The sequence below is a fragment of the Lepidochelys olivacea genome (assembly GCF_965140295.1).
Source record: "Lepidochelys olivacea isolate rLepOli2 genome assembly, chromosome: 6".
NCBI classification, from domain to species: domain Eukaryota; kingdom Metazoa; phylum Chordata; order Testudines; family Cheloniidae; genus Lepidochelys; species Lepidochelys olivacea.
In genome coordinates this window covers 112156254-112169116 of record NC_140416.1, presented here as the reverse complement: position 1 = coordinate 112169116, position 12863 = coordinate 112156254, and the positions used below count along the sequence as shown (strand labels likewise).

Sequence of the window (12863 nt, the reverse complement as noted above, 5' to 3'; positions counted from 1 at the left end):
GACAGGTCATGGGCAATAAACAAAAATTCACAGAAGCCGTGACCTGTCTCTGACTTTTACTAAAAATATCTGTGACAAAATGGGAACCCGCTGGGTAGCTGCAGGGGCCGGCTAAAAGCCCCAGGGACCCCCACTACCTGTGAGGGCCCAGAGCTGCAGGCAGCTGTGGGGGGTCCCCCGTGGCAGCAAGGAGTTGCTAGGGTCCCATGCTGCCTGCGCTGGCCAGGGCTGCAGGGATCCCCAGCCAGGGTTTCCCTGCCTCCCACAGCTACAGGGGCCCCTGTCCCCCATGGTGGTAGGGAACTACGGAGGTCCCCTTGCTGCCCATGGCAACTGGGGACTGTGGGGTACACCTGACCCCGGTGCAGCAGCGGGGAGCTGCTGGGTACCCTGGCTGCCACTGGTGGCTGGGAGCCTCAGGGCCCTGCCACCTACCCCGCAGCTGCGGCGGGCTGAAGTCACAGAGGTCTTTGGAAGTCAGGGATTCTGTAACAAAATCGTAGCCTTACTCATGCAGTGCACTAAGTGCTCCAACAACTAGGTAGGTGAAACTAGACAATCGTTACATTCTGAAAAGAACTCCCACAGATAAATAAGACAAAACCACTATCACGCGTGGGTAAACACTTTTCACAGAATGCTCACTCCGTATCTGATCTGGCAGTGCTCATCCTCAAAGGAAATCTGCACAACACTTTCAAAAGATGAGCCTGGCAGTTTAAATTCATAACTTGCTAGAAATCATAAAGACACGGGATTTATGGCTTACTACAACACCCTAAAGCCCCCTAACCCCCCATTTTTTGTCCTTTGGCTGCACAGGAAATAATTAGCCACTTCACTTTGAATGGTCCCGTAGATCAGTGGTGCTCAACCTTTCCAAACTACTGTACCCTTTTCAGGAGTCTGATTTGTCTTGCATACCCCCAAGTTTCACCTCACTTAAAAACTACTTGCTTACAAAATCAGACATAAAAATAGAAAAGTGTCACAGCATACTATACTGAAAAATTGCTTACTTTCTCATTTATACAATATTATTATAAAATAAATCAATTGGAATATAAATATTGTACTTACATTTCAGTGTATAGTATATAGAGAAGTATAAACAAGACATTGTCTGTATGAAATTTTAATTTGTACTGACTTTGCTAGTGTTTTTTATGTAGCCTGTTGTAAAAGTAGGCAAACATCTAGATGAGTTGATGTATCCCTGGAAGACCACTGCATACCCCCTGTGGTATACGTACCCCTGGTTGAGAACCATTGTCTCAGATATATGTTAACTACTTATGCTAACCAATATATTCCACCTTGTATTTAGGTGTGACACTGGGTACCTTTCCCAGACCTGAAGAAGAGCTCTGTGTAGCTAGAAAGCTTGTCTTTTTCACCACCAGAAGTTGGACCAATAGAAGATATTACCTCACCCATCTAGTCCCTCTAATATCAGCATAAAAACATCTTATACCTGTATATTTAGTCCTGTACAGAAATAGGGCTAACTGTACCAGTATAAGGTGCTGTGATGGGGTGTACCTATCCTGCACCAGCCCCAAAAGGGTTAACTGTGCTTTGCAAACTGAGAAAGCCCTGCCCCTCCAATTCTGCTGGGCATGCTCAGCCTGGAGGCAGAGTATAAAAGAAAGCAGCACTACTCAGTCTGGGCATGCTGCTGAAGCGGGAGGATACAAACTACAGGCTCCAACTACACAGCTATGGCATGCAGAGTTTCAGATGGACCCCAGGCTGTCTGATGATCTCAGAGAAGAGATTGTGCTAGCAGGAACTATGCCATCCAAGGACCCCAGAGACCTGCGGGAACGGTGGAGCACCACTGAGGGAGAAAGGGTCAGCCCAGGGGAGTTAGACTCTTCTCTGGTGAGTGAACCAGGGAACCAGTCGGTGTGTTTCAGGAGGATCCCTGGTGACTTGGGGGTGAGCACCCTAGCACTGCCTGGGCTGAGACAGGGAGGAGCAGAGAGGGCCCGAGTCCCCCTATCCTGGGTGCCATACACCCCTGAGTAGTGCCCATTTCTCCAACAGATCACCTAATTCCACAGAGCAGGGTGACTTTATTGACTCTGGCCATTGGGTCACACCACCCTGGGCAGGAGGGCTACACTCTTGATGCTGGCCACTAGGCCCTACTACCATATTTATAGTAAGGGACATCAGCATAAGACCTAACTGGCTGCGGTACAGTCTTTTCCTTTCTTTATGACTACACGTGACTAACACCCCATGACGGGTGTGTTAATACTGATATAATTGCATCCACACTAAGAGAATAGTAATGCCCTAACTATACCAGTTAAAAATAAAATCACCCCTCTAGCCAACACAGTTATACCAGTATAACTCATGTGTAGACCAGGTCTTGCATGACTAACCAGCACTGCAATTTTGTTTGATTAAACTCATCTGAAAGGCTGATTAATCCAGGTAACACCAGGAGTTTCAAATAGGCAACCATCAGGAAAGCTAACAGCAGCTAGTAATAAAGATAGTTACCTCTGAAAAGCAGAGCAAGAAGATTAAATTTGTGCTAACCAAACAAGTAATTATAATAAAAATCTACCTCCAATTAATTTTTCCAACATAAAAAGACAGAATAGCAACATTCTGCTTTGGGAGTTTAAAATGTTGCATTTTTAATCTCTGAATTTATTTAAAATATTTTTTTCTGTATTATTTTTTTACTCTGAAATGAGTGAAATGATTTGAATAAAGGCAAACTGAATACTGTGTTCCAACCTGTATAGTTAAGCCAGATATTCAAGCATACAGAACTTAATTGGACCAACTGATTCCATTTTTCATAAAGAGCAGTCCAATTTTCACATAAGTCAAGTCAACTGCCTTCACTGGACTGAATCCATAATGTCTTGTATAAATTCTAATAACTCCTCCACCTCAAAGTAGGCAACCCTCCCCCCCCCCCTTACATTTGTGGAACTCTACCAACAAAATCAGAAATCGATTCAGTTGTAATGACCGTATGTCACTTCGTTTGGATTATTGAGACTTCAATACATTCTCCACTATAAATTGGCAAAGACAGCCAGAATTTGGTCTTTGCATCATTATAATATCTTAGCAGAGAAGCCTTAAACTAAGGGCTTGTCCACACATGACAATTCATCTGGAATAAAGTAGAGTGTGAATTTAAGTGGAACAACTATTCCTGATTTACTCCATTATTTTGGAATAAGTGTGTCCACACAAGGAACTAATCAGGAATAACTTCCTGTGTAGACAAGCCTTTACATCATCAAAAAGGACCTAGCTGAAGATATTAGAATTTGTGACCCACCAAAATACACTTCCTAGTGCAGCTGTGTGACAAGTCTTTTTTTTCTGCCTAGATGACTTTAATGACTACAAGTTTAAATCGAACACTTACACTGATGTTCTAGCCAAACATATTTTTTAAATTACCTTTTGATTTACATCTATTCCAAGAGCAGATAACAAGTTTTCCTGGCAATGGGATTTATTCCAGGGACATCTTAAACCCGTGGTGCTATTGGGGTCTCTAAGAGTTCTCCAGAGGTTTCCAGAGTCCATGCTAAAAAGAAATGCAATTTGAAATTGTAGTTCATAGAAAACTTCCAAACAAAATCCATGATCTTGAGCCCATACCTCCTATAAAACCATTATCTAATTTTCAATTCTAATGCAACCTCCCTGGAGACAACTGTACAGGGGTACACCTTGAACCACCTACTATGCAATCTGACTTTCTTAGAACTGTTTGTCCAAGTCATCAATCCAACTTGCTAACAAAGATGCATGATGCCCAATGATATAAGCAATGGCAAAAAAATTGTGCATGCTTTTTTTCCCCATCAAATAAATAGCCATACAGCAAGAGCATGTCTGAGAGAGCTTTATATGCCTACATATCTCCAGAATGAGTAGAAGTGGACAAGAAATATGCATTAGAAAAATCATGATCCAAAGGTGGTGATGTCCAATTCATGTTGTGGAGAGCAAGCAAGTACAAAGCAGAGTTCTATTTATTTATCTTCAAAGGCAGCTAACCTACAGTTTGGTTAGTCTGTCTCTCTCAACCCTCTTCATTATTTCAGCTTTCGGGCTGCATTGAGCCAGCCTGATATTCACATGGGTTACCTTTCATATTTGGTCTCATCTGGGTAGGTGTGATTTCCTTCTCTGTGATGCTCAAACAGTATTTAAAGCAAAGGCCCAGCTCCAAGGAAACACAGAGGAAAAGAATTAGGCATCTAAATCAGGATGTCAAATTGCAGAAGCCTAACTACTTATTCTATTCAGGTTCTTATGCCATGTTCATCACCACACTATCTGTGTGCCTTCCAGTAGTGCATTAAGTGATGTGGCTAACATCTGTCATGGGTAGTTTATCACATAGACTATCTAGGTTCCTTGTATGTTACACAGCACCATAATATTGGTGTGCCTCCCAAGAATTAAAACATAACAATCTCTCTCTCCCCACCCTCTTTTCTTTCCCAACAGTAAGTTACCTGATCAGACTGGTGTGCATGTAAGGAGTTTATTGAAGGGAAAAAATAAAAACATTTATTTTATTGCATGTGTTAATTCTTGGACCTTCACTAATATGCAGTACAAATAACTAAGCCTACTTTTTAGTTACAATGTTCCAGATGTGTGCAGAAACCAGAACAGCTACTAGTGCAGATACACTAATCCTTTCAAAACAGGTAAGGAGTTGATCAGCATTCCAGCAGACTTAACAGCCAAGTTACCCATTTCAACTGCTGTTAACTTCATAATCTCCAGGAAGGAAACCAGATGCACCACTGATTAGGGAGAGCATGTAGCTTAACAGGAGGAGCAATAATTACTGGGAGAATTGGGAGGCTGTTGTCAGAAAAGTACCAGTGATTGGGGAAAGAAGAACCTGTGTTGCTACTCTTGATGAAAGAGAAACAACACAAACCTGCAGGAAAGAGAAGGAATGCTGACAACAGAAAGAACACACACGCTCTGTCTGTTGGTGTCCAGCATTCCAGGAACTTAGCAATCAGAAGTGCTACCAAAAGTAGTAGGAATTCTACAAAAAGAATGAATAGCAGCGATAGGTGGACTGTTATACTTTTCAGGGACTAGAAAAACAACCGCATTTCCCTTCTGAACCCAATAATCTGATAAACTTCATGTACTGATTAAACAACCAAAGATCTGAAATAGCATATTTTAAATTGAAACGAGTAAGTTCACTCTCCTCCCCGCAACTTCTTTCAGAAAAATTAACAGTATTATTGCTAGGTGTTTGACTGTTTACTTAAATTCCTTACCAAAGCTGTCTCTTCGTAAATTCAAGAATCCCAATGTCTTCATTATCTGCGTCAAGAACTTGATCTAAGCTTGTTATGCTCTCTGTGGACTGTGGTACAATGACTTCTGGAAAACTCAACTTAAAAATATCTTCATAGTTGAGATTGGCCTAGAAAAAGCAGAGTTTTATTACAAACCTCATTAGGCCAATCCTGCAGTTCACACAGGACCTGATCCAAAGCTTACTGAAGTCAATGGGAGTTTTTTTCCATCTACTTTAAGCCTGACGCAAAGCCCCTTAGTAGTAGCACACCACACGCTCAAATCTACAAGTATTTTACTTAAATGAAGGATTGGGGTCAGAGTACGTGACCGATGTAGATATGCACACATCGTGTTTATACGTTCAATTAAATGAGGTATAGTCACATTATATACGTAGTCAATAGTTAACTCTATGCACACAGTTTACAGGATATCCAATAAAGCTGAAATGAATCTTTGTTTACTTGTGTGTGCACCATAAAATGGTGTGTTTCTTTAATTGCTGGTATAGAACCATGAGAGAGAACTTACACATTTGTTCCTCCTATGCCAATAATGACTGAGGATTTGGAGGATCAGGTCCTTATCCACATGAACGACTCTTACTCATACAAAGAGTCCCAGTGCAATTAATAGGATTATTTGCAGGAGTATACTCACATGAGTAAGGATATGCAGAATCAAGCCCTGTTCTAGAAATGCTCAGTCCATCTGCTCCAAAGTTTTGATTTTGACCATTTTAATTCCATTTTTGCCCAGAATGATAGAATTTATTTATTTTTAAAACGTACTTTTGGATTGCAATATTCCTTTAGTGTGTTTGCAACCCAAATTCTGTAGTTGCATGAGAACCAGAAAGTGGAACTCTCTAGTCTGTTTTCATTGTCTAAGATGAGTAAAGTAGAAAAATGAAAACATGTTTAAAAAAAATGCAGTGTTAAGTGTAAGTAAATACAAGTCCAGGGACTTTTCAAAATATGAACTCTTACTTGACACTATCCATTTAATGTTTTTAAATTCAGATAGTTGAAATCTACAGCTGGCTTGCTACCAAATTATAATATTCTCCAAGCTGGTCTAATTTTGGGACTAAACTATTTAGTTGTGTCCTTTTTAAACCATCTCTGTGTGCGGAAGATAGGGTAGAGGAGCATCTTATATCATTCTTTACTGCATTCAATGACGGGGTGTGAAGGAGTTGGCATCTTAGCCACACTTCTGTAGAATAGTGACACCTTGGAAACCAGGAATGTAAACTCTGGAGGCTTTTTTTCTACATTATTTTACAGCTATCGAGCAGGAGATTGGTCTTGGTCAGACAGGACAGGTTCAATCCCTCTCAGTGGGGCTGGTGGAAGGCTTATGTAGGGGATGAGCCTGGACTGCCCAGAAAGTCTCAAGGAATGGTGCTGAGTCCTAGGTTGCCCACAAACTCCTGATACTGTCAGAAGGGAGATTTATTCCTAACGTACGAGCCCAGAACCACTAACTTTCCTGAAGGGTTATTGTTGGGGTGTCCAAACCATCTATATAGACACACATGTGGCTCGGGAAATTGTTCATGCTGTTGTGCATGTGTAACAGCACCGCTATGGCTGACCAAGTGTCATGTGCCAGAAGACCTCCTGTAAGAAGGAGCCTGCTCAGAGAGGGAGAGAGTGGGTCAGGAAAGACTGGGGAGGAGCTCTGTATCCATCAGGTGGATGGGCTGGTAGGGGGGATAGCTGCAGGGATTAGCGGCCTTACCAGGGAGAGGCTTTAGGAAAGGCCAGGCAGCAGGTCCTGACTTCATGAAGGAATGAGAGTATGAAAGGTGTGTGTTGAGTTGATACTGAACTCTTTTTGTGAAAGAAAATGCTGAAACTATGTCACTGTTGGGAGCTTTCTTCAACGTGCTGGCCCACCAGTCTACAGTATAATCAGATAAAGATTAGTTAGTATAAATATGTTGTTTAGCATTTTCCTGGATGGGAATCTCTCAGTGTATAGTCGTCTTATCTGCTTAGTTACATTATTTTTAACACTCAACTCCAGCCTATTTTCCCTCATCTTGTGGCTTTGTCATAATGAATGTCTAATGCGTGTCAGAGTTCAGATCTGTTATTTTGTTAAAGCTAGGTACAAAGGAATTACCATAACAGACTAGTCCTGTGGTTCTCAAACTTTTATACTGGTGACCCTTTCACATGGCAAGCCTCTGAGTGGGCCCCCACTTATAAACTAAAAACACATTTTTATATATTTAACACCATTATAAATGCTGGAGGAAAAGCAGGGCTTGGGATTGAGGCTGACAGCTTGTGAGCCCCCCCCTCCCATGTAATAACCTTGTGACTCCCCTGAGGGGTCTGACCCCCAGTTTGAGAACTCCTGGACTAGCCCAGTGGTCTTTCTAGTCCAGTATCCTGTCTGACAGTGGCCAATAGGAGATCTTTCAGAAGAAGGTATAAAATGGCGGGAGGGGCAAGCAGGAAGTCTCTTCATAGGCCCAGGAAGCTGCTGTTTGACTTACATCCTGAGGCCTAAGGGCTCTGTCTCAAACTATTACTATTTATTATTGGCAGCAGTGACAATGTGCTAGGTATGTTCCACACACAAGATGTAGTGTCTGCCCCAAAGACCTTACAGTTGTAGGCAAGCAATATACCAAGGAGGGGAGTGAGGAATAAATTACATTGTTTTCGTATACATTATATATACAAGGGGAATTCCCAGTAGTCCATCACTGTCTTTCTGCCCTGAAACTGAACATACCTCATAGTTGAGTGGCATACCCCACTCTGAGTTGCATCTGATACATCTCTTTGCCTTGGTTAACCATACAGATTATAGTAGGATGTTGGTAGCAGAAGAGATTTAAATGTCTCTTTTAGAGAGAAATCCAGTGACTTGGTATGGTCTGTTTTGGCCAGGAGTAACTAGTAATGTGTATTTATCTCTTCATGTGCTCCCCTCTCTTCTGTCCCACCACACCCAGGCTTCTTGTCCTCATTTTCAAAACCCTCCACAATTTAGAGCCTCCCTTCCTATACATCCCAGTGTCTTATCACAAGGCAACTCCCACCTTTCTCTGCCAATGATTCCAGCCTCAATCTCCTCCCACAAGAACCTTTGTGCTTTCTCCCAAGCTACCCCTTGCTCCTGGATAAAATTTCCAGCCAAAATCCATAAAGTCACCACCCCACTCAATCCCTTCTCAAAACTCACTTCTGAAATAGCACATTCAGAAAACAACCATCTGATAACATGTAGGTAGGTGGTGAGTTGTAATTACTGATATAATTGGCTAAGAATTATGCATACTACTAATCTCTGCTTTTAAATATATAAAATGTTTTTAACCCTGTCCCACATATTCTAGCTATTGTCTTTTAGATAAGTCCCTCCCCCAAAGCATGTACAGTAGCTTGCTTTGTGTTGTGCTAGGCATCATATCAACATAATCTGACTGTGGCCTCTAAGCATTACAGCAATAAAAACAAGACTAATCTACAGTATTTCATGGAAAAGAATCACATTTCATAATCTTCAACTTTGCATTTAATTACATTATCCTCCCAAAAGTGTATCCTCCCAAAGTACAGTTTGCACAAAGTGCTTTCTAGTACCCTAAAGAAACTGTAGCACAACAATTAAACTTTTAGCAGTCTCTGACTTACTAGCAACACATACCTTATCCAGAGAACTAGCACTAGGTTCCCTCCCATTGTGTACAGATGGGTTGGAGCAGTGATGCCCATGAGAAGTGTTGCAGTGTTCTCCATTTAACTCCACATCAGAAATTTTTGTTTCTGCTGAATTCACCAAAACTTCAGGACTGTGACTGATGCGCTCAGACTTGACTAAGGATTCACTGAAACTTTCAAAGTCACCCCAGGAACTGTTGGATTCTGATGTACAACGAATGCTTTCAGAAAACCCTTCACAGTTTCTTCCTCTACTGTTCCCCCAGGGGAGGCTCTGATACATCATTTCAAGTTCCACTATATCTTCCTTAGTTCTTCTTTCATTTATGTTACATTCCTTAATTCCCTCACTATTTTGACTGAGAGACATACCACTCACTTTGGCCGTAAGATCTTTCAAAGACTTCCAGCTTAATGCTTCAATGGTGCTAGGACTTTCCACCAAGTGCTGGTCCTGCATTTCTGTGTTACTGCAATAATATGAGATCACTAGGAAAACTTATAATGTAGAAAACAGAAAATGTAGTCTAAATGCTTAAATTCTAATGTTTCCAAAGCAGAATAAAGATCTTCATTTTGTCTTAAATAGTCTGTAATAATGATGCTAAAAAACAGTATGTCCTTCACTCTCTCCCCCAGTGATCAACATTGTGTGTGTTATTCAGTCTGACTGTCGTTCCACCGCGGATTTCAGTCTGCAAAGGAAGGATTGTAAATAAAGACAGCCGTGATAATGCCTGTCTAAAGCTAAGAAAAGAGAACTGATAAAGCAAGGAAAAAAAGTTCATGTTTAAACAAATACATTCCACTATTATATTGTTGAAAACAAACTTAAAGACACTGGTTTAAAAATGATCCATCTGAGGTTTATTTTTTTCACATTTGATAATACTTTGTGCCTAGTCAGTTTCACCATGTCTCCTGGAGTCTGTTTTGCCTTTTGTATCTGTCCTTCATAGAGCAATAGTTTGAAAGATAATTTTTTAAAAGGGTGTGCAGGGGTGAGACAGGATTGTAAAATCACAAAAATTGGCAGTGGGACTCCAGCGGAGGTACAATACCTTTAATTATTTTTTTAAATTGCTTAGAGGCCACTCTGACTTCTAAAGGAGTGCCTGAAGGTGTAAGGCTGAATTTGGCTGGATATTAATGTTTGAAAGCTCTGATTTAATCTTAAAATGCTTAATATGTGCACATTCAAAAGATAAAGAACTCTAAAGTGAAATAATAATGGAAAGATTGTTCCCAACAGAAGACTTTAGTGGTGCTCAGTCCATACTAGTCTTGATATTAAAGCTTTATTCAGAAACTTGACAGTGAAAATAGGTAGTAGTAAGCCACAAAAATGGATATTATCAATACAGACTACTGACAAAAAATATAAGCTGTCTTGCATGCTCTGTAGTATAGTGGCACCAAGTTTGCTCAGGTATATTTCAAGTGATGATCAAAATGCAGGGAAATAAGTTATGTGGTGAAATTCAGGACTGTGTATGTGTGTAAGGCTTTTCTGGTCCTCCCTTTTTTCCTTAGTTGCCTGTCGGTGGCTTTGTGCATGACAGCACATTATTAGCACTCTGCCCAACGCATCAGACTCCTGCTCACCCACAGGAATAACCCCCGGCCCAGCCTCTCCAACGCCGGCAGAAAGTGCCCTATATAGGGCTGCTCGCTCAGGCCTGCGCCCTCCTTTATGCGCCGTGTGCGCAAGGGCAGAGGGGCAGGAACCCAGAGCCGATTCACTGTGCCCGGCTCCACGCCTGTCCGTGCCTCAGTTTCCCCAGCTGTCCCGTGGAGGCGATGGGAGGTGGGGCCCCTCCGCGCCCGGGCTGGGTGCCTGTCGGGCGGGTCCGGGTCCGGGCCCGGGCCCGGCTCTGAGCCGTGTCCAGCGGGCAGCCCCCCCCCCCGCGCCCGGTCGGGCTCCGGGTGAAGCGCTGGCCCCGGAACAAGGTGCCGAGCTCGGCATTGGGCCGGGGCCGGCGCGCTCCGGGGCAGCCGCAGTTAGCGCCGCTGGGGCCGGATCGGGGCTCCCACGGCGCAGCGGTCCCCCCATCACAGCCGCCCCCCCCATGGACCAGCGGGTCCCTCCCCCCGCCCGCGCCGCCCAACCCGAGAGCGCACCGGGGCCGGGGGACGGACCCCAGGAGGGACGGATGCCGGTCGCTGGCCCCGCCCCGCAGGGGCTGAGGGGAGCGGGTCGGACCCGGCCTGTCCCCGCCGGCCCGCCGCGGGGAGAGGGGCAGCCTTACCCGCACCGCCGCGCACGGCCGGGCCCGGCCAATGACCGCCGCTGCCTCGGCCACAGCGACTGAGGGGAGCGGGAGCCCCGGCGCGAGCCAGCACCGGCCGGCCTGGGGGCGGGGCCGAGAGGCGGGGTCAGAGGGCGCGGAGGAGAGGCGGGGAGGGGGGGAGCGCAGCCCGGGAGTGAGGTCACTGTGAGGGGGTTGCACCTACCGTCGCTAGGGGCGTGGCTACACTGCGGGGGCGGGGCCTAGGTGGCTGCCGCGGAGTCTTCGTTCTGCCTGCCTGAGATCAAAGCTGGGGGTCAGTCCCCCAGGCGGCTCTTAGGCAGGTCCAGCTCAGCCAGGCCTGCAGTGCCCACCCCTGCCACCCCCTTACTGCCCAGGCAGGGGTCAAGATATGCCAGCCCTGCAGCCCCAAACAGCTCCTAACAAACAGTGGGAAAGGCTTACAGGGACACAAGGGGCAGTCCCTCTCCCCCAGCTAAGCTGCTTGCACCATGTGCTGGGCCAGGTGCAACCACCCTCCCCGCTCCTCGGGCCCAGGAGAAGTCATTGCTGGTTTTCAGCCGGTGGATTGGTGTGAACTTGTATCCTTCCTAGGCTCAAGCCAGCTGAAAGTTCTGCCTGCATCTCACCTGCCATCAGGTCCGGTTAGCCGCAGCAGATAACATCAACTATCCCAAAAGTGGAGATCTAGCAGGCGTAGTTGTCAATATTGTCAAAATGTTGCCAGGGACAATGCTGACAAGCTAAGGGCCTGGGGGATGCTAGGCTGCTGGATAGCTGTGGGCATGTTGGGTGAATTTTTAGGATGGTTTTCATATGAATATCCTAATTTGGCAGATTTGAGGGTGACTCGGGCATCCATAGCTAATGCTGTAAAGGCCCAAACAACCATCTAGTCACTCAAACCCCTCTCCTAACAGGCTTCTCCCCAGGGCTTAAATCTCATAGAGTATTTCCCAGAGCCCGCTGTGACCCCCGCCCCATTCTCCATGGGGCATGTCAGGGCTTGGGGCTTCAGCCCCATGGGAGCGGGTGTGCACGAGAGTTCAGCCCTGCAGGGCCTTGTGGACCCCCTGAAATCAGCTCGTGGACCCCAAGAGAGCCACAGATCCCCAGCTGAGAACCACAACAGCATCAGGCTGGAGTCAAAGTTTGAGAATATTTACCGGAGCTCGGCTCCAGACAGCTCCAGCTGAATTTAAGCCTCGCTTCTCCCTACCTCTCAATGTCTTGGAGTGGGAATTATCTTAAGGTGAATATATCAGGCAACTTCTCTCTTCCCCCAACATCTCCCTCATTTTGGGGGTGGGCATAGGTCTTTGTATCTCTCTAGTGGCCTTTCCCATGAGAGTATGTGGGGCTTCTCCAACTGATAGCACCCATTTTCTCCAGTTTCTCTTGATTTTTAAAATCCTATTCTCTCTCCCCCTTCCTGGGTCCCCTCAATTTTTATCCCCTGGGTCTTTATGTGCCATTATCTTTCTGGCTCACTATTGCCAACCCCAATCAGGAGTCAGGTCACAACTTGTGAGATTGGCTTTAAAATAATGGAATTTCAAAAAGTAGTAAATGTTGTGTTCTTTTTATTTATGTT

General features: G+C 44.7%; 1 protein-coding gene across 2 annotated transcripts in view; it reads right to left on the bottom strand.

Annotated features, from left to right (window-relative positions):
• CLBA1 (clathrin binding box of aftiphilin containing 1) overlaps positions 1-11392 on the bottom strand; it is a 39504-nt gene extending 28112 nt beyond the window's left edge. For both annotated transcript variants that reach the window (XM_084630802.1, XM_084630803.1), the window contains exons 1-4: positions 11270-11392; positions 9007-9715; positions 5310-5458; positions 3445-3574 (exon numbers count right to left, since the gene is read on the bottom strand). In XM_084630802.1, coding sequence (XP_084486928.1) covers positions 3445-3574; positions 5310-5458; positions 9007-9480 — 753 coding nt within the window. In that variant the 5' untranslated portion in view covers positions 9481-9715; positions 11270-11392. The remainder of the gene's footprint in view (positions 1-3444; positions 3575-5309; positions 5459-9006; positions 9716-11269) is intronic.
• Between the last annotated feature and the right edge of the window lie 1471 nt (positions 11393-12863).